At 45.2% G+C, this 20,870-nt stretch overlaps 9 protein-coding genes across 9 annotated transcripts; 5 read left to right on the top strand and 4 right to left on the bottom strand.

The window, feature by feature from the left end:
• Window positions 1-758: 758 nt before the first annotated feature.
• EYB26_009975 (uncharacterized protein) lies at window positions 759-2,624 on the top strand (the record flags this gene model as incomplete). Its single annotated transcript, XM_054269220.1, has 8 exons — window positions 759-871; window positions 945-1,100; window positions 1,166-1,340; window positions 1,391-1,570; window positions 1,623-1,756; window positions 1,819-2,036; window positions 2,091-2,445; window positions 2,507-2,624. 8 exons carry the CDS (start codon window positions 759-761, stop codon window positions 2,622-2,624), a joined length of 1,449 nt encoding a protein of 482 aa, XP_054125195.1.
• Window positions 2,625-3,218: 594 nt separating this feature from the next.
• Window positions 3,219-4,235, top strand: EYB26_009974 (uncharacterized protein; the record flags this gene model as incomplete). Its single annotated transcript, XM_054269219.1, has 1 exon — window positions 3,219-4,235. One exon carries the CDS (start codon window positions 3,219-3,221, stop codon window positions 4,233-4,235), a length of 1,017 nt encoding a protein of 338 aa, XP_054125194.1.
• Window positions 4,236-4,632: 397 nt separating this feature from the next.
• On the bottom strand, window positions 4,633-5,655 carry EYB26_009973 (uncharacterized protein; the record flags this gene model as incomplete). Its single annotated transcript, XM_054269218.1, has 1 exon — window positions 4,633-5,655. The coding sequence occupies one exon, from the start codon at window positions 5,653-5,655 to the stop codon at window positions 4,633-4,635; it is 1,023 nt and encodes a 340-aa protein (XP_054125193.1).
• Window positions 5,656-6,090: 435 nt separating this feature from the next.
• On the bottom strand, window positions 6,091-7,134 carry EYB26_009972 (uncharacterized protein; the record flags this gene model as incomplete). The annotated part of the gene is made up of 1 exon (XM_054269217.1): window positions 6,091-7,134. One exon carries the CDS (start codon window positions 7,132-7,134, stop codon window positions 6,091-6,093), a length of 1,044 nt encoding a protein of 347 aa, XP_054125192.1.
• Window positions 7,135-8,289: 1,155 nt separating this feature from the next.
• EYB26_009971 (uncharacterized protein) lies at window positions 8,290-10,025 on the bottom strand (the record flags this gene model as incomplete). The annotated part of the gene is made up of 4 exons (XM_054269216.1): window positions 8,290-8,464; window positions 8,525-9,105; window positions 9,172-9,710; window positions 9,818-10,025. The coding sequence occupies 4 exons, from the start codon at window positions 10,023-10,025 to the stop codon at window positions 8,290-8,292; spliced, it is 1,503 nt and encodes a 500-aa protein (XP_054125191.1).
• Window positions 10,026-10,405: 380 nt separating this feature from the next.
• EYB26_009970 (uncharacterized protein) lies at window positions 10,406-12,356 on the bottom strand (the record flags this gene model as incomplete). The annotated part of the gene is made up of 3 exons (XM_054269215.1): window positions 10,406-11,406; window positions 11,472-11,892; window positions 12,171-12,356. 3 exons carry the CDS (start codon window positions 12,354-12,356, stop codon window positions 10,406-10,408), a joined length of 1,608 nt encoding a protein of 535 aa, XP_054125190.1.
• A 2,612-nt stretch (window positions 12,357-14,968) lies between these two features.
• Window positions 14,969-16,278, top strand: EYB26_009969 (uncharacterized protein; the record flags this gene model as incomplete). Its single annotated transcript, XM_054269214.1, has 5 exons — window positions 14,969-15,403; window positions 15,461-15,527; window positions 15,587-15,877; window positions 15,939-16,132; window positions 16,207-16,278. 5 exons carry the CDS (start codon window positions 14,969-14,971, stop codon window positions 16,276-16,278), a joined length of 1,059 nt encoding a protein of 352 aa, XP_054125189.1.
• A 1,050-nt stretch (window positions 16,279-17,328) lies between these two features.
• Window positions 17,329-17,934, top strand: EYB26_009968 (uncharacterized protein; the record flags this gene model as incomplete). The annotated part of the gene is made up of 1 exon (XM_054269213.1): window positions 17,635-17,934. The coding sequence occupies one exon, from the start codon at window positions 17,635-17,637 to the stop codon at window positions 17,932-17,934; it is 300 nt and encodes a 99-aa protein (XP_054125188.1).
• A 1,371-nt stretch (window positions 17,935-19,305) lies between these two features.
• Window positions 19,306-20,496, top strand: EYB26_009967 (uncharacterized protein; the record flags this gene model as incomplete). The annotated part of the gene is made up of 1 exon (XM_054269212.1): window positions 20,143-20,496. The coding sequence occupies one exon, from the start codon at window positions 20,143-20,145 to the stop codon at window positions 20,494-20,496; it is 354 nt and encodes a 117-aa protein (XP_054125187.1).
• Window positions 20,497-20,870: the final 374 nt, after the last annotated feature.

Here is a 20,870-nt window from a genome sequence, read left to right as displayed (position 1 = left end):
AAATAAACGGATGTTTAATGAGAGTTACTAACCAGCTATGGGCCCCCCTGCAGTATACCAGTAGATTGTATTGTACAGAGAATCAGAGAGTCATCTTACCCTTGTCTGTATCAAGCGATGATAAGGGATGCATCCCCCCTAAATCCAGACCCGGCCGTACATCTACAGCCGATGTAAAGCTTAGTTACAATGAATCTGTAGCCAAAGTAGAGCAATTCAACAATGGATCCGAATAGCTGGCATGAATAAAGCTCAGCATTCATACCTCTTCTCGACTCGCTAAAGGGCTGAAAGCGACGACCTAAACAGCCGCTAGTGGTGGACGATCATCGCACAAGGACCCCTCTAGGTATCGTATCCTCCGGCGACTCAGGGCATCCTATAGTTATCGTACGCTGGCTCAATTAACCCCAATTAATCCCTGCTAGTCCAGAACAGGGAATCGATACACTCACTGCTTTCTTGACTGACTCGGCGCCTCTTCTGGCCTCCGAACAATGTATCCACCCTCTGCTGTCACTCCACAAAGGTAATCCCTCCACACAGCTTTCCCCGGAATTCTTGGTCTTTGGTAACATATCCTTATGTTCTAGTTGTTTCCTGTTTCCTGTTCTTATTGTTTCTTTTCCAGATTTATCCGTACTGTTCAAGTTTTATCACATTGCTCGATGGCGTCTTTCTGAAACAAATCAGCCCTACAACCCAGCCATCACACTGCAGCAGGTTTCCGGTCGCGACTCGGTAAGCTGATCTTCGCAATGGAGGAATCTCCACAAGACGAGAAACTTGAGGGGAAATCGTCTCCAGCGGCATTCTCCGAGACAGAGAACCCGTCTGAAGTTAAGAAAATACTATTCAAAACTGATATTAGGTATGATTTTGCCCACCGACATTATAATTTCTTAACTCCGGGATGAACTATTCACGCTGACAGCCACGCACAGGGTATTGCCCATCCTCGCCTTATTGTTTCTATGCTCGTTTCTCGATCGGACGAACGTTGGAAATGCCAAAATTGTCGGTCTCGAATCTGACACCGGTATTACCGACCATCAATATGATATTGGCTTGACGGTTTTCTATTTGTTTTATGTGTGCAGGTAAGCGATCGGACTTGACGTATTCCCTTGGGGATCATAAGATAAGGCTGACCCTTGCCAACTAGTGAATTACCGAGTAATCTCGTACTGAAAAAGGCATCTCCGAGAATTTGGCTGCCTTTCCTTGCGATTACATGGGGGATAATTACCATGTGCCTTGGCTTCATTAGGGGCTTTGGCTCCTTTGTCGCTGTTCGAGCGTTGCTTGGTATGGCAGAGGGTGGCTTATTACCTGGAATGGTATGTACTGACCTTCGCATGCTTCACGGTTGAAACTAATAAAATTGCAGGTTCTGTATTTGTCGTCCTTCTATAAGCGATCGGATCTTGCTCTCCGAATTGGTCTGTTCTACACCGCAGCTTCTCTGTCGGGCGCCTTTGGCGGTTTGCTGGCTAGAGGATTAATCGAAATCGGTCCCCGCGGAGGCCTCAAGGGGTGGAGATGGATCTTCATCATCGAGGGTTTATTGGTTTGTTTCCGACGTGTTCACGATTTTCAATTCCAATCTAATGTTTTTCTAGACTGTCGTATGTGGCATCATTGCTGCTATTGGCCTACCAAACAATCTTGCTACGGCCAGATTCCTGACTCCTATCGAACGCGAAATTGCCTTGGAAAGAATCCGTCAAGACCGTCCCCAGCACAATGGTAGCGAGTAAGCTGGCTTCCAGTATTGACCAACTGACAAAGAAAGATGTGTACTAATGAAAAAGAAAGTGCCGAACACGAACCCTTCAGATGGTCTGAAGTAATTCGCGGTGTCACCGACATCAAAATGTGGCTTTCGGCATCTGCATATTTCGCTATTCTGTCGGGACTGTACTCATTCGGTCTGTTCTTACCTACCATTATCAGGGATTCTGGCTTCACGACAAATGCGAATACAGTGCAGCTGTGGTCTGTCATTCCGTATGCAGTAGCTACAGTATTCACCGGTAGGTGTCAATCATATCATTTCCCTAGATATTTCGAGTTAATAATGGTCATAGTTCTCGTCGCATTCCTCTCTGACCATTTCAAACTCCGTGGCACATTGATGCTCTTTACACTCCCATTTGCCATTATCGGCTACGCCGTCATTGCCAACACCTCCAACGCCCAGGTCGGATACGGAATGACCTTCCTCATGTCCACTGGTTTGTATGCTAGTGTTCCATGTGTCCTGGTCTGGAACTCGAATAATTCCGCTGGCCACTACAAACGCGCAACCACGTCAGCCATGCAGCTTGCAATCGCAAATTGTGGTGGGTTTGTGGCTACATTCATTTATCCCGCGAGAGATGCGCCTCTTTATCATCGAGGACACACTGTAATTCTCGGTTTGCTGGTTGCTGCTTGGTTTTTGTACGTTTTTCTTTACCAGCCAATTTTGACTGGTTTTAGGCTGCTAACAGGGAATACCTAGGATCTTGTTCAATGTCCTCTATTGCCGTAAAGTCAACAAAGACAAGGCAGACGGAAAGTACGACAAGTACGTTGGATACAACGATGACCGCGATCCGAAATTCGTATTTATTTTATAAGGGACTATTACATATGTAAGTTGTAGCTTTCAATCCGATGTCAGCGAAGAATTATGCCTGGATATACTATATTGGTGCCTGTTTATTGAGGCATAATCAGGGTTGAGTGCATCACGTGCAACATGAAATCTATCGCAACTATATTAATGCATCTATGAGGCTGGTGCCCATGATTTTAACGATTCATCTAGTATCTACACGAAATAAAATATATTCTCTAGTAAAGTTTGAATTGATCCTGGACCCAGTAGTTATCTATGGATCCATGTTCCTCGGCGGTAGGCTCGAGAGAGGCTGAGGCTCGCACAGCTGACTTGAAGAGGTTAGAAGCGTGGCTGAGGTATCCAGTGATTCCATTCAACGTAACTAGATCTCATCAGCTTGGTGGAATTAATCCATTCATTTTTTATTAAGTCATATCTTGAGAAGTATAAATTCAAGACACTATCTCGAATTTATTTTCTTTATTCTCGGTAGAATTATCAAAGCATTACGGGTACAGTCTCAGCTACACAGCATACCGGTACTATACTCAAGTTTTGACCAATTCATCTACTTCTTGCATTTGCATACACACATACGAGTTTATTCTAAATGGCTCCCGAGAAATCAAACAATCCATACTTCAACAGTGCACATCAATTCAATGAACAAAATAATAGCTCCCAGGTCTCGGTTCATACACACCTATCGGATGAGATCGACGACAAAGAAGAGCAACCCCCGGCATATACAACCTCAAATATAGCAATACAAACAAACACGGAGAATCCACCAACATCGGAACCTACACAGGAATCATCAAAATTCGCACAATCACAATCAAAACCCATGAAAAAGCCAATAGCCATTCCCGCAGTGGACTCCACTTTCGACTCACCTTTCATTCGCGCCTATGCCCCGATATTAAAAGACTACAAACTACCGCAAGAAGTCTTTTTCAGTTTTCTAGACAGATTGAATAAAGCGATCTCAAGCAGTCCACCCTTACAAGTTCTCGAGGCCACGGGTGGAGTTTTAAATGCTTTCCCCATTCTTTTCCCTCTCCATTGGATCGGATCAGCTGTGAGCGGAATTGCGAAACTAGGGAATTCAGGGATGTCCAAGAGTCGTACAGATAATTTGCTCAAGGACGCAAATAGGGATATTTTTGGCCCGAGAGGGTTGAAGATCGAAGTCGCAAAGTTAGATGCTCTTGCGCATATAGCTAAGATTCCTATTCTTGATTCGAGGGGGGAGGTTAGCCGGCAAGCGCCGTTGCTACGACAGTTGTGTGCCGTCGAAGGTCGACCGGAAAGTTTTGCTGCTCCTATTGAAGGGAATATCGAATTGGCAATGGATGCGCAGCAAAGACGTCTTCAGATTTTGCAGCCGTGGATAGCAGATTTGGAACTTGATATATTACCCTGGACATCACAGTCTAAATTGACCCGCTTCAATGCAGCGCTCAAGAAATACAATAATATAGGGGATCAAGAGCAAAAGGGGAAAAGAAGGCGTGAGAGAGACTCTAGGCAGGGTTTTGGGAGTGGACTTGGGGGTCAAGATGAGGAGGAAGAGGACGATGATCCATTTCGCAAATGTCTTTGGATTATTATTCGGGAGGTTTAGCATCAGAAGCGTTTACAATTGGCTACCTTCGCCTAGGAGCTGGCTAATACTAGTATGATATCTTGCTAGGATCTGGTCTTCATATACCCAATTCCATGAACTGTTTAGCGTGACTATGTACGTTGAGAGCCTTATATATCTAATCTTGAATCATTATATATTCATCTAGGTATTTGGTGGAATGAGTCCATAGAATGTTTAAATCAATTCCAGTCCGGTATCCGCAATACACAAACGTAAGGAGGGAAGAAAAGAAAGGGACATATTAAAATAGAAAATAGGAAATGGGGAAAGATTGGCCAAGTTTCCATTGTGACTGGAATGTCAGAAGTCTTGCTGGTAGCCGTTTTTGTCAGAAGCTGCTACCTAGATTGCGACTCCTTGACATGGCCTCAAATTATCTGTGTCGTGTTAATACGTAGCTCACATCGATCGAGCATTGGTCCTTAAACGCCTCTTCGAAAAACTGAATTTCTTCTCTATTCTTTTGGGGAATAGAGACAATCAACAGCCCATAAATGAATCCCTCCGTGGCGTCCACACCCGTGGGCTTTACAGATATTTCGTTGTTGTAGGGCTTCACCAACAACTTCTTTTCTTCTGGCCCCTTTCTGATTGTCAGATTTATAGTGAAAGGGGTATCAGTTGTCATGGGCGACTTTTCGTTGTCCCTATGGGCTACCCATATCAAAAGGAAGACACAGGACTTGTCTTGACGTAGGAAAGTTTCTGGGAATAGCGCGAGAGCCTCATCAGTAGAAGTCGGGTCTCTTGTCGTGACTTGAACTAGCTTGGTTTTCTCAGCAGCTTTCTTCCATCCGTATTCCAAAGCGAAGACATAATTCGTGTTCAAGTCTGAAATGTGGTTAAAGGGCATATCCTCGTCCCTGACTTCGTCCCTTCGTTGTACTCTGACTCCGGCCTTGGTATCTTGACTGAGATCTTGAAACCATTCCTCCTTTCGGTTGGGGGAATATAGAGACTCATCCAGTCTTATTTCAACTGGGATACATAGCAACCCTACCACGACTGGCTTGCCGTCTATATCACACTTGACAATATCCACCAACGGGACATCTGTGAACGAATCGGAACGTGTTGACCACTGGTTTTTCTCCTTAGAACTGGCTTTCAAATTGACATCAAACACCGTGTGCTCTGTGATAGCCTTACTGCCTTTCGATAGATCCTGCACAATAACGACGAAGACCCAGGTTGCGAAAACTTTCTTAGATACGAAGATGTCGTATAATTGAAATCCCGTATCGGCTTGGGTACCGCAGCCAAGGTGGTCTTCAATTAACTTAATGTGCTCGGGAAGTCTTGAATAATTCGAACTTTGTGCTTTGAAGATATCTAGAGGATCGAATCCATTTGTAGTCGGATCCTGCGGTGCTGGGCGTTTCTTTCCTTCCGGCATTTTGAGCTCAATGAATCTGTCAATTTTCAGGAAGTATGTTAGATTTGTGTAACTGGAGATCATATCGAACGCTATATACTACATATATAACATCGGTGACTCCATAGTCCGAGTCAAATTAGGAGTCATTCGGAATTCAAAGTCATACAAAAGTCACAAAAGAGTCAAGTTGGACAAAATCTGTTGTGGATGTATGAGCCGAATACATAGTATCTAGAAAAAATGAAATTGAGAGAATATTGTGTTCCAAGTGTATCCTAGCATTTTGTCCTGTTAATGTAACCAGGTTAATATTTCAATTTAGGGATGTGATGGTCTCCAAAGATTAAAGCAGTAGAATAGGAAGAAGGAAAATTCAGGTCAATTTCTGAGCAATGGCAACGTCAGCCATCTTGCCACTTGATGCGTTTGTTCAAAGCCGCTGGCGATTTGCCATTAGTCCAAACTCTGTCGTGTCAAAGAATATTTCACCTCCACCGAAGCCATATCTTCGAATGCTTCTTCGAAGAACTGAGCTTCATATGCATCGCGTATAGGAAGGGAAACCCCTAGAAACGCGAGGCTATTTCCAGATACCACGTGGACAGCCCAAGGGTTGAAGGCTATTATCTCCGCGTGATAGGGCTTTGCCTTCCATTTCTCTTTTTCAGTCCCCTTTTTAATTGTTAAATCCATCGTTAATGGCGTATTGGTTGTCATTGGCCATTTGTAGTCGCTATTCATGATCATAAGCCGAATGTAAATTTTACCGCTCTCTCCCTTTCGTATGTAGAGATCTGAGAACAGGACGAGTGATTTCTTTAGATCAGGAGATGAACGCTCCACCAGATTAACTCGAAAAAATCTGTTTGCTTGTGCAGATTTCCGGAACGCATACTCAGACGCCATGATGTAACCCTCATCGCTGCCAACGTCGGAATACCTGAAAGGCATGTTGTTCGGATTGAATTCTGATGTTCGCTCAATCGTCAGGCCTGCTTGGATCTCCTCGGGCGGACGTTCGAACCATTTATGGGATCGCGTGTTGTTGTTGGTGTATTGTACCTTGTACCACTTGAATTCGACAAGTAAACATAGGACGCCGACGAAAGCCCGAGTTCCATTGTTGACCTTGCACATGACAACATCCACTACTGCGACATCCTTGTAGGGTTTGGTACATTTCAGCCAGTCGTCCCCGTTCTTGACCTTCACAGTCAGATTGACATTGAATAGCGAGTTTTCTGTGAGTGTATCTGCCTCCGTGGCATCTGACGCTCGTTGGTCGATAACCGCGTAAATCCAACAGCAAAACCCGTTCTTGAATAAGAAGACTTCATGGCATTTGAACCCTGCTTGGGTTTGCAGATCATTCTTAGGATGACATTGGCCCAGCGGTTCATACCCTGTGCTGATCTTCCATATTTTACTGTGTTCAAGTAACACCTCTAGAGGGTTGAAGTTGTCGTTGACCAAGACAGCTTCATTGACTTCCGACATCTTGAGGACTGATAATGTTGCAATATTGGAGGAGAAGCTGTGAGAGATGGAACATAGAAGAGTTGCAAGGTAGGGAAGGATTTATTTAACAGTTCCTGAAGCAGGATTTACTCCAATACATTGGGAGGCATATCGACGTGAAACTAACCTGGAAGTCAAAAAACGGTTAATTTCTACCGGACTATACTCGCAGACCTTGCAACGAATGTGCAGTACGTACATAAATCAGGATGTACGGGTATATAACATCTATTAAATGTACGAAAATTAGATATGGCAAATAACCGCAGTCTCGCCGCAAGTTTCACCTCGATTTCACTGTTTAGATAACTATTGACCCTCTTTGTATTGAATAACTCAGGGATTCTTGGTATATCCATCTAGTATTCTCGTTCTATGGTGGAGATCTCCAATCAAATTGACGCTGGGACCTCGATACTGCTTCAAAGCACCGAGATTCCTCTTCCATTGATACGCGAAGAGGAATAGCCAATAATCTACAGACATGCCCGTTTTCTTGACATACCAAGTCCCCATACATATAGAAGCATTATAGGGGTGGACGAGATGCCAGTTATATTTCCCCATCGATCTGGGTATTAATCTCGCCTTGATAGGCGTTACGGAGGGATATTGGTCAGAATCATCATGAGTCATCCACATGAGTATGTAGTCTTGACTTCCAAACTTTTTACTGTAACTCTGCAACGCATCGAGAGAGTTGAGATTATTTTTGTGGACACTGACGGTAGGGCTTTTGCCTTGCTCGGTAATTTTGAAGTTACTAATTACCCAATGATTCCTGAGAGAAGATTCCGTAAAAGAATGCATGCCGATGGGTTTCAGTTTGTGTCGTTGAGTTTACCAAAGCGCTTCCAGATGTCTTCTCGTACTATCAGTCACTTCGAGTCCAGCTTTGAGTCAATAAGGGAGTCGCCTCGGCTAATAAAAAGTCAATTTCATAAAATTAGACTGTACTTGTTGATTGATGGGATGAATGTTGTCGCACATATCCCGGTAGAATGGCGACCGGGAAACCTCTTAGATCGCTGTGTTCGCGGTTACATGAACTCATCGGAATTGAAATGAATTAATTTTATAGGTTTATGCCGCCGTATTCGGTATACACGAGACAAAGAAGTCAGATACTATGTGTCAATCACAATTTGATAACTTGGCTCTCACTCGCACTCCCTTTGTGTCCCACTTCGGATAGGGTACAAGATAGGCATGTTTCATCTGCACATCAGACAAATCTGTATCATGCAACTCAAACTCAAAGCGAGTGAAAATTGTTGCAATAGCGTGGTATAGCTCGGCCTGAGCTAGACTAAGGACACAGCGTAAGTTGACTGTAACGAGCTTGAGAGATTGAAGCGCCGGTACTTACTTTACACCCAGACACATTCGAGACCCTCTACCAAATGGTACAAAGTAGTGATCCAGGCCTTGATTGTTAATCCATCGCTCCGGTGTGAATTTTTCCGGATCTGGGTATATGTCTTTGTTCATCAATATGTCGACATTGGTCATTGAAACGGGAGTATTTCGTGGAATGACCCAATCGTCATATTTCAAGTCGTTGTCTGGCGTCAGACGTGGATTTCTTGTAGTCACTCCATGGGCAAGTCGGATTCCTTCGCGGACACATCCATGAAGATATGGAAGCCTTTCAAGGTCATGCCAATCGGCATTTTCAACTGAGAAATTTGCAGAAGTTAGTTCACGTCTCAGATTCCTGCTCACATCAGGGTTGCTGATGATGTGGAAGCTGGCCACAGCCAAGGCCCATGAAGTAGTAATCAAGCCGGCTGCCACTATCAACTGTGCTTCGTGACCTAGTCGTGCATTAGATTTCTCCTCTTCAGGGAGATTACTGTTCAGTAACTCGTGGAAGATTGTTGCATGTTTGGTGTCTTGGTGTTGGTTGTTTAGTCCAGTACGAATCTCCCCGACCTTTTGACCGAGGTCCTACTTTTAGATTTAGTATAATCTATCATCTCTGTTGTAGTATAATTGACCGATATCATATCGTACCTTACTCAGGCCAAGTACTGGTAATAAACGCGGCTCCATCTTGCTCACTAACCAGTCTGGAAGCGCGTCCAAGATTGGAAATACGATAGGGAAATGAAGAGCAAAGTGGCCCGTGGTATAGATGGCCACCAAAGCATCATGCAAGGTCTCCTGAAAATCTGGAGAGTCCAGTTGATCATACGACCTCGCAAATGCGTATTCGGTGATGACATCTGTAGTCAGAGCCATCCAAGCTCTATTTAGGTGTACTATGCGGCCATCATCAACATATGACGAGAGCTTCGTACATAATTTGTCGACCTTTGCCCTAATCACAAGCTCAAACTCCTTAATGCTTCTGTCGGAAAAGAACGGGCTAATCGCCTTTCTGCGTTGATGGTGGAGTTCGTGTTGCCATGTTGAGAAGGTATCGCTTGCATAGCCAAATCGACCAGAGAAATAGGAATACTTGTGTCGGCGCCCATCGCGAGCGTATAAAATGTCAAAGAAATCAGGATCATTTACATGTAGCTCCGTGGGAGTGATCCGAATAATTGGTCCTAGTAAATAGCGTCAGAAGTCTCCCCATGCGATAAGCTGAACTGGAAAACGCTAGCTATATGGTAACGATCCGAGAGCAAGAAACACAAATAGAATGCGGACACACCGTATTTATCATGCAGCTTTTGAATATGTGCCGTGAATTGGCCCTGCTGCAGAACATCAAAGTAGAACTCATACCAATTGCTCAAGGCAGCCAGCTTAGGACCGGGGAATCGGGCCAGAGGACTGAGAAGAAGTCGTGCAACAACAATATAACTCAGGTAGCCGACAACTATCGTCAGTGCAGTTGCGACCAATGATACTTCGGCCATGATTCAAATAGTAAGTAATCCAATGAGAATCTATGAACTCGGCCTCAGGAGGGCAACCGGTATAGCTATACCGAGTTGCACTTCATGCGACGTCGATGTTTAATGAGGGTAAAATCAGTTGAGGAACGCATCATGAATGAGGGGAAAAAGTTAAGCGACAGGGACGGCAACGTAACACGAGGAGGCCTGAACCCCCCCCCGTCCATAACTCAGCCCATTTTCGAGGAGCATCGTATTCTTGTCAAATCGGACAACTACTCGATCTATAATTCATGAGAACTTGGATCATTCAGAATTGGTATGTGATTACTATATTTCGAATCAAGCGTACTATACACGCCGGAGTTTATAATATACAGTATACTGATAGGGACCCCCATCTAGGCCGGGTACGTCGTATTGGGTGCGGCGGTATTCAGCTTGAAATAGCCTGGCTGTAGTTTCTGGAAGACCTGGAATGGGTCGTATTTGGCAGACACACTTTTCAGCCTGTTGAAGTTGGTTGTACCGTAGGATGGAATCACAGCTTGATACTGGCTGGCATAGTTCATGTACAGATATTGATTGTAAAGTCCGTTAGCTTTGGCGTATGCAATCGTTTTGCTGGTAATAGTGCCTAGGATATTGAGGATGAGGTTGTCATCTGCAATATCGGCCCACATAAATGACAGATTGAGGAGGAGAAGGTTGCCGTCTGAAGGAGAAAGACCAAGGGCATTGCCGCCATTCTTCTGCATTTGAGTTGTCGTCTCGGGGGTGATTACTTGCAGGACAAGGGCGGGAAGATAGCCAGTCGCGCCAGCGGCGCGGACTACTTCAGTCTCGAAGGTCTCTACACAGTAAGCGATCATTTCCTTGGTGAAAGCAAAAGTGGCAGTCCAGTAGCTTTCACGCAGGCCATCCGGATTGGACGCTTGGAACATAGCGGTTACTTCAGGCAGGGTGCGAACTGCCATGGTGTTCTCGAATGCTGAAATGGCAGTGAAATTCTGGAAAATGGGTGGGTTGATGGTAGCATTTGCGTATTCAAGGTCAGCTACGGCCAGGAATAGGCCTTGTGTGTATGCCCAATTCATGATGACGGCCGATTTGGGGTCACTGGCAGCATTAATACCATAGTTGTAGAAGGCATCAATGGCTTGGTTGGTATAATCAGACATATAGATCAACGATCCACTCCAAAGGGAGCCCTGGACATGAGTGCTGAGGTCGAAGCGAGTGACGATGCCAAAGTTGTTACCACCGCCGCGCAAGGCCCAATAGAGATCAGGGTAGGAGGACTTGTTGACGTTAATGATAATACCAGATGCGAGGACAAGCTCGTAGTTAACGACGTTGTCGCAAGCCCATCCATACTCTTGAGAGAAGAACGAGATACCACCTTAATTTGTCAGTAATTGTGAAAGATTAATCCTTCGGAGACTTGTTGATTGTATTGGAACATACCTCCTGTTGTCAAGCCACCGAGGCCGATAGTCGAGACACGGCCTCCAATGACAGACAGACCGTATGGCTCCAGATAGTCATAAACATCAACCCAGACGTTACCAGCTCCAGCAGAGGCTATGGTATGGTCTTTGTTTAGGGTTATGCTATCCAGCGCACCAAGGTCAATGTTAAGCCCTCCTTGAATACTGGACGCGCCACTGAAGGCAGCATGGCCACCACTTTTCACAGCAAAGGGACAGGAGAATAATTCCGCCAAGAGTACTGCTGACGAGACATCAATAGCGTTGGCTGCTTTGAAAATTGATTGTGGAGCAACTTCCTCTTGTTGCTGAGACCAAAATGATTCCGTCCAATTGGCGAAGGCAGTCTCACCAGAAATAAGGGTCTTGCTGGGGAATAGTCTGACCAAGACGGATGACTAGGTTTGAAGAATGTTCGTCAGTTATGTTCTTGGTCTACAACAAAGAACACCCATGCAGCAATCAGGGTAGTTCCAACACCGTTGACAGGGGTATAACACGTGCTACGCATGACTTATCACAGCGCGACTACATGAATGTTGCTAGTGTTGCTGGTGACCAAACTATCAATGTAAGGGGCTGCTGACTAGACCCTTTTGCGCATGGGGGCCGGTTTTGTCCAAGCAAGCCCTGCACACCAAATGAGGGGAGAAAAAGCAAATTTTATTGGACTTACCAGAAGAGAGCAACCATTCTGGGATCTTTGAATGATAGGACTTGTACTGTTTAGGAGAGTAATGTTGACGCCGTTGGCCTGTAGTTGATTCAAAATGTCGGCGGTCGATTGAGCCACAACGGTCTCAGAGAGGAATGCTGTCACCACCAATGCGGCGACCGCTAGATTTTCCACCCCCATCATCATATTGTGGATGTTTCAAATGGAGCCCACTCCGGAGAAGAACGAAAATATGTATATATAAGCCAAGGACAGCGTGTGTGGGTGGCCGAAAATGAGTGTGACCAGGGCTGGAACGAGAGGCAAACTAGTCGTTTCTTTGCAGCCCCCACGAGGGATTTCTAGGACAATGAGAGAACAGAGAAAGCGACCGATATATTTCCTCCCATTGAAGTTACTGGTGGATAAATATACAGAATTGAGAAGAGATGCAGAACTATAAAGACTAGGAATTTATCGAACGAAAGCGATTTCAATTGTTCTTAAACGTTTATTAGGAGTTCGTCAGCAGGATTTTGTGCCTGGATGCTTGACGGAGAGACATCCTGATTAGGTATATATCCCTAGGGTAGAGCTCTACGTCCTACTCATTTGAGGATAATGTTCGCAACGTAATTAGTTAACTTACGGAGTCAATGTTTGTATAAATTATACGTAGTAAGTCATAGCGAGAGTTGGACGAATACCATGAGATCCCTATTCCGTAACCTGGAAGGATCCGGACGCTATTGCGCGGCGCAGCCAGAGCAATTTTAAAAGTACACTACTCGCAGCAATGGGCTTCGATAAATATATGCATTTATGGACCCTTGGCTGGGCATACCTGGCTTTATCGAAGCTTGAATGAGTGGGATTAAAATCAAGTTGAAACAAAGCCCTTGAATTTATCAGAGTAGGCCGTTACATTCAGACCACGGTGCGGTGCCAGGCTCATGCAAAGATGATCAGATGTGCCCCTGTAAAGTCGAGACTAGACCACTTGCATATGTGACACTGCCCTTGCGCTGCTAGGGCTATGCATCAACATGTCTGTGCTTGTACAGGCTTAGTTAGGGCGCCCCGTACCTAGTGCGTCGCGCTTTTTCTTGTGTTCAAGGTCATTTCCCAAGTCTTTAGATCGGTCTCCAGTCTACGGGTCTGGTGTTTATTTCATACTCCCGTCATAAATAGCGCCGGCTAGTCATGGCAATCTTCTTAGTACGTACTTTCTTACATGAGGAACCGAATCCGAGTTCTTGAGGTACGGAGTATCGGTAAAGCCCACCAATCTGTCTACTCGTGGCATTGATATGTTCCACAAATACTCCGTATACATACTCTGTAGTCTGGACGAAGTTACTACGTACAGAGTATGCCTGTAGTAGATGCTTTCTCCATGCCATCGAACATCTCGCCCACTAGTGTTCCAAGGCTAATGCCAAGTTGCCAACGCCTGCACAGTTCATGAGCGAAGACCTACTGAAATCCACTAGATAAACACGTGCAAGACAAGCTACTCCATAATTGAATACATAAGAACGTACGAAGTAACTACGGAGTACACTAGTAAACGGCGGCTTTAGAAGCCGGCTCCCCTAAAAGCCTAAACACAGCAATTTTGCCGACGGCCCGAGGCGTCCTTCCAACCTACCCTCACCTTCTAAGAACGCACGCATTTGCGCCACTGATAACAACACTCCATCGATCTACCCTCCATGTTACATACGCTCTGTACTACGTACCTGATACTACGTGGGTGTGGAGAGTGCTCCGTAGCAAAAACGGATCCCTTCTTGAGGCTATCCAGATACCACTAGTCAGCAAGGAGATGCAGCAGGATGTCCCACGATTTTATGCAGCAATTGGCGTCTAACTGGGATTGGGGATACCCGGTTTGATTTGTATGCAGCGTTGAAGTTCTAACCCCGTTTTAACTGCTTAATGCGAGGATTAAGAGGGGTAAGGGCCATGATAGATCTTGCAAGGGTTGAACAAGACCGAACTCAGATTGCGATTGAAGAAGTCCGAGTAGCAGCTTATCGCTAGGATACTAGAATGTTCACACCGGTAACATTTAACTAGCCCCTGTCTTAAGTGATGAAACTATACCAAGTAGCCGCCCCGAATGGACAGATGTTAGCACTAGTCGTGTTTAGCGGCAGAAATGAGTCGACGCCTCGCCTATTCGAGCAACTCTTCAAGACTAGTACATACTCGGCGCATATTTCGTCAGACTGGGCTTATTTGATGGAGGGAGAGGTGGAGCAATTTTCTCTGCAGTCCTGCAGCAAGTTGTGCCTTGTACGAAGTGTTCCTTCGTCGTGTGACTCTTGTTAAAAATGTCGATTGCTGCCGGGTCTTTCGGCGATGATTCGCCTTCAAATACCGCATCTCGGAATTTGTGGTTCCCCCAGAGAGAAAAGCATATTTATGAGGGTTTTGTCTAGGGCTCCTCCGACGCCATTGTATTTCTCTGTTCCGAGTCCACGAAAACCTGTCAACAAAAGCTTAATGATAGCAGTAACAAAGTTCGGTGTCAAAGTCTATTTCGCTCTGGGTGGATTTATGGTTATTTGATCGAGGTGTCTTTCGTCCTATGCGTGACGGATATTACAGGGTCCAGTGAGCAACATTTCATCATTCAACGATAAGTCTTGAAAGGGATTCAGACATAGGAGGACAACAACACAGCTGGGGTTGCCGACGGTGGTATCCGTGGTGGTGGCGGAGGAGGAGGATTACCACAACGCATCACAACACAAGAAGCGACGAAGAATCGAATAAATAGAGGAGGCCAACACATATAATACACCGGCAAAATGAGTGCAACATCGGCGAAATTGCTAGTATCCGAGGACCAGGTGCTTTCCACTGCCTATTCAACCATCGCCATCGCTACGGTATTCACGGCTGCACGGTTTGCAGTTCGATGGACGCAGCAGCAAAGAGAATTCCAAATCGAAGATGGCATCAGTATATTTTCGTGGATCTCATTTCTCGTCATGGCGATATTGTATATCGTCGTGACACCCTTCTTGTACCGAGTTGACATAGCGGTATCGACGGGTCAATTATATGCAGATCTGCTGAAAGATTCGTTATTTGTTATCGAGATCTTCTTTGCAAATACAATCATCTTCTGGATAGTGCTTTGGTCGGTCAAACTGAGTTTGTTGTTTCTCTACCGAAGGCTTTTTGTGGGTTTGCCAGATCAAATGAAATGGTGGTGGGCCGTTTTGATCTTTACAATTCTGGTTTGTGCCTTGAGCTGTCATCCTACAGTGTCATTTCAGCTGACTGGTAGATAACAGATGTTTATTGGATGTGTCATTTCAAACTTAACATCGTGTTCCAGTATGCACGCCTGGTTTACACCTGGTACGTACTGTAACAATTCCGAACAGAAACAAAACGAGTCTAACGTGTTTCATGCTTAGGTGAATGTTCCACCCACCGAGATGCCATCGCCCAAGTCGCAAGTCTATACTTCTCCTTCGCCGTCGACGTGATTACTGATCTCATGATTATGCTTCTCCCTTGGAAATTGATTTGGCTGCTTCGCCTCCCGTTTATGGAAAAGCTCGCTCTCAGTGGTGTGTTTTGCGTTGGAGTCGTATGCGTGATTATGGCAATCATACGCGCAGTATCGGTTGGAATTGAATCAAGAAGTGAAAACACACCGTCAAGTTCGTGGTTGATGCTTTGGGGTTTGATCGAAGCTGCGATAGGTGAGTTCCTCCTTCCCCCTTGACTTCAATATATGAACAGCTAGTCCTAATACAAGCATAGCTGTCGTTGTGGGAACATTGCCCGCCTTTGCAATATTTTTCCGTAGTCAAACACATAGCAGACGCTATGGAAGCTATCCAAATGGCTCCGACGAAAGAGCCCCGACAAGGAGTAATCACTCAGGTAGCAATGGCATCCACCACCCTTCACAAAAGATAAAACTGAATTCGATTAATGTTACAAGGACATTAGAAGTGAGTTGGGTCCTTCTGATTTACACCATTCAATTGTGCTGGAATTATACTGATGGTCATCAACCTTTTAACAGATTACACGATCATCCCATAGCAATGACATGGATCAGGATGAGGCTCCTCTGCATAATTCATATGCAAGATAGTCCAAAGCTCATCCATCTTATTTATGAACAAAGCATTATCGCTGATACCTAGGTACCTGTACAAACATAAGTTCCATGAGATATGAAAATAGGGGTTGTTGTGTGGTTTTCTGCGCTTGATATGATACCTGGCTGGGTGGTAGCGTTCTCGTTAATAGGTAATTTAGGCGAATACATGACATTTGTAATAGGATCAACACGATAGCGCAAGTCCTGTCAACTACTTGATGGCCTTATTGAATGAGAAACCGGAGAAATAGACAACAGTAAGAATAATCTAAGCACGTGGCGTGGTCAACCGTAACTTGAAGTTTAATCCAACGTCTTTACTTGTACGCTCAATGCAAGAGAAGGATGAGACAGCATGATCTTTTCCAGTGGTTTTGGATCATATTAGTTACAGCTGTCTAAGAGTTTAACTTTCCTTGGACACAATGGTAAGTGTCTTGTGGGACATTCTGAGGTCTAGGTCAACAAAGGATAAATGATTTCAAATTGTTGCTATCACGAAACACCAAAGTAAACAAATTACCAAAACAAACAAGACAAACGCTTCACGAACGAACGAAGTGACTCCCCAAAGTTGCGTGTGACTCTTCCATTTTCCCCTTCATCTCTTCAGCCCTTCCCTCTTCGATACTCTAACCGCCCCTCCATTGACACTCTCCATCGCCCTTTTGAATGACAACATCATTCATCTAGCCGGCCGTATCTAGCACCACTTGGCCTGTTACCAAAAAAAAACCTAGAAGCAGCTGAGTCACGATGGGTCAGAAGTCGACGTCAGGTAAGCATAGCGACTATCTCTGTTATGCTCGAAAGTCTTCAACACATCTAACACTACATCTGAACCCAGTAGAGTGTGACCAGTCAAACAAACACTGTTACATATGCAAAAGTACTGAAGAATCTCTTATCCAGTGCAGCTCTTGTGGCAGATACTGTGATACAGTCTGTGCATGGCTCGAGGACCACGAGGTCTCGAGTGTGCAACCCCCAACGGATTGGCAGTGTCCAGACTGTAAAACTGGAACGCAACTATCCGCTGAAATGACCGTGGATACCTCATCGGTCATGTCTTTCGACTCCGTTATCAAGGATTCCTCAACCAGCAAAGTCTCTACCCCTCCTCCTAAAACCAGTGACAGGGCGAACAATAAGTCTGATATGACCCCCAAAGCGATCGTCAAACGCCATTTCAACTCCTCAAAACCTCCATCGCCTCCTCAGGTTGTCATCGACACCTCCAAAAAGAAATCGGAATCAGCTTCCCCCACCAAGCGTCCTAAGAAATCGTCTAAAGCCTCCAAAGCTCAGAAACAGGATTGTGCAATTAAGACAGACCAACCAGGCGGGATGCAGTTTTCGAGTTCCAGCCAACCAGACGAACTCCAGACTGCTTTACACACGATCCAAACCCATCTCGACCACCTGCATTTACTCCGTACCCGCAATGCAGAGCTCACCGAGGAAGTCAAAGCGCTAAAGGAACGAGCCAATTCCGGGGAGGAGACGAGCTGGGAACTGAAGGAATACAACGAAAATCTCGAAGCGCAGGTTGAAGAGCTGAAGGCTGAACGTGATGGGCTTCACGAAAAGCTGCGGAAGATCAGACGTCTTTCTGGTATCGCTATGATGGTGGACTCTGACGCTTGAATAGGAATTTGGTCGGGAGGCTACGCTGTGTTGGGTCAGCTGTAAGTGGTTGTGATGTTACTTGTTATCTGTTGTTGGCCATAGAGGCAGTTGGGAACATGGAAAGGGGCTTTACTGAATGATATGCTGGAAGAAAGATGTTTAGCATAAGATGTTGATTAAAGACTAGCTACAAATAGAATGACTGGTACACGTCCGTACATCCGACTTGATGATAGCTCTCAACTTCTAGTCCGTCACCCTCATCGAGATACGAATTTCGCAATTCACAGCCAATTGAGCAACTTTCCTCCAAGCATCCCGAATGGCTGGCCCCAACTCTAGATTAGAGCTAACACTCCATGTTAGTGTAGCACTTGATGCTTCGACTTCGTATTTGAACAATGCTGATTTGAATTCCAATTTCTTCCTAATATCTATCCATTACTTACGTCAAAGCATAAGATCGTTACCAATCACTAGAATGTTTTATTACCAAAAAATCAATGGAATCTTGAATCCCCAGCTTGTGATGTCTTGCTAATGGTATTCTTCAGTTTGTGAATGACTTCAATGTCAACTGTCTTCCTCTTTGGATAGTCACAAGTAGCATAATTTTGATAAAGAACACAGGTAAAGATAAATGAGATATTCAGAACTTAATATATTGTTATGGATACAGAGTTGGAGCATCAAAATAATCTTATTGATGTTGAATCACCATGGCGACGCTGAAGCAGTGCTACTTCCCTGACTCCATGAACTTCTCTCTTGTCAATTTTTTGTCTCATCTATCACACTCTTCCCCCTGCCTTGTCTTGTCTCCACTGTTATTGCATAGACAAAAGCAGCATTCTATCTCTCTTCAACCTACTGGAAAGTGTCAGATATCCAAAGAGTCCAATTTCAGGAGGACTTTCGACAGCAGTAAGTCTTCGACCGATAGTTCAAGCTTGTCACTTCCTACGGTAAGGTTGCTGACTTTTGAACCGACAGTTCTTCCACAGCTTATCCAGCACATTTCCAGGAGTATTTTCTGTCACTTCGTCATCATGTGCCCGCAAAAGATTCCTCTATATTACTTAGACAGCACCTACCAGGCGAGAAGCACGGTAATGTGCTTGACGCTGAAATTCGACGATGTCCTCAATGCAGATATGCTCCATGAATCGCTGGTCAAGTTGATAAAGAACGACCACTGGAGGAAGATTGGTGGTCGGTTACGTCGAGTTGTAAGTGTTTGTTCTCACCGACATAATGATCTGGAAGGCCAACGCATGTCCCACGGTTGTCTGTCGACAGGCATAAAATCGTCTAGTCCTACACGTCTTCGCTCTGAGTGAGATACAAAACGGCGAGCCAGTTATTAAATTTAGCAAAGTACACCACGAAATGTCCATTAACGATCATCCAGTGGCACCGAAGTTGCATAAACACACATCTCATCCGTCCGAACAGTCCGGCGTCGAACAGTTTCGGTCACTCACCGGCCCCAAAGGTCGTCCAGCGTCGCTCGAAGACTACCTTGGCCGGTACTTGCCTCAACTATATCTCCATATTGTGACATTTACCGACGGAACACTGGTATCGCTTACTTGGCCTCACACAATGAGTGATATCTCTGGCTGGGGACACATCTTCAGAGCATGGTCTGCCGTGCTATCTGGCAAACCCTACAACGCCATCCCCCAAATGCGGGGGTTTGATACCGATGTCTTGGAATATTTTGGCATGACTCGTCTGGCTGAGCGTTCCTTGATGGATCCCATTGAGCGGAAATTCTCTTCCAAAGTCGGGACTTTCACACGCCGGATTGAACATACAATTCATCCGCCAGAGATGGAATCCCACCTATTTTGCCTTCCTCGTAAAACCCTCGACATGCTTGAAGAGAAAACAAACTTTGACATGATTCTAAACCATCAGGTCACCGAGATGGATGTCATTAAAGAGTATTTGGTTAGTATCGCTTGTGCACACATAGGCTTCTCAGATCGAAATGTCGTTATCCACGGCTCTTTGGATCTTCGCCGCCATAATGCCGCACTTGCCGCAAAACCAGGTGTTTACGTTCAGAATGCCAGCTTGCCTTATGTGGCTGTCGTGCCTCTCAAGACAGTAAATGGAGAATCATTCGGACAAACTGCGGTTGCTATACATAGGGCCTACGAACTTCAAAGACCTTACCAACAACTAGTCGCTACTGCTAAACTGCTACGGACTTTTAACATGCGAGACAAACTCCCTGTCTTAGGAGATCGAGATGGCCATCACGTATTTTTAGTTGAATGGCAAAACGTGAGATTCCATACAGCCATTAACTTCAGACCAGCAGTAGTCCATACTCCAGGGGAAACGGCAACTGGAAATGCGCGAAGGAGGAAGGGTGTGGGTAGGCCGAGCTATTTCCATTCCGACGTTTTGAGCAAGAGCGCCCTGCATGACAAGGATGTGTTCAACCTCTATGGCAGAGACAGCGAGGGGAATTACTGGGTCGGGGCTGTCTTGAGCAAGAAAGCTATGAAGAACTTTGAGAAGAAGTTTGAAGCGCCTGCAGCAGAAAATTGCGCAGAGAGAACCTAGAGCTGGATCGATTCATCTATCCTTTGGTGACCAGGGGCACTCCAGATCATTACTGTTGGCTACTTTGAATTCATGTTTGCTTCTGAAGCGCACTGGACGCTTTGACTCTGTGTAGAGATATCTCATTGTCAATAAAAACCCATGGTGATTCTAGCCCTAGCCCTAGCCCTAACCTCCATCAATCAACCAATCAGAAATCGCGCCACTATGGTGATCACAGGCTTACATAAGGCGCATGTCCAGCACTGTGATTGGCTGCAGGAAAAATAAGCATTTTAAGCTTGAGGTGCCTGAAGACTAAGGTTGATGGCGTCCAGGGCGCGCAAATCGTCTCCTCCAGGCACAGGTACACTCTGTACACACCACAGTAATTA

This window comes from Talaromyces marneffei, chromosome 8 (assembly GCF_009556855.1).
Source record: "Talaromyces marneffei chromosome 8, complete sequence".
Classification (NCBI taxonomy): Eukaryota; Fungi; Ascomycota; class Eurotiomycetes; order Eurotiales; family Trichocomaceae; genus Talaromyces; species Talaromyces marneffei.
The sequence above is the reverse complement of the archived record's forward strand: the minus strand, read 5'-3'. Positions and strand labels throughout refer to the sequence as shown.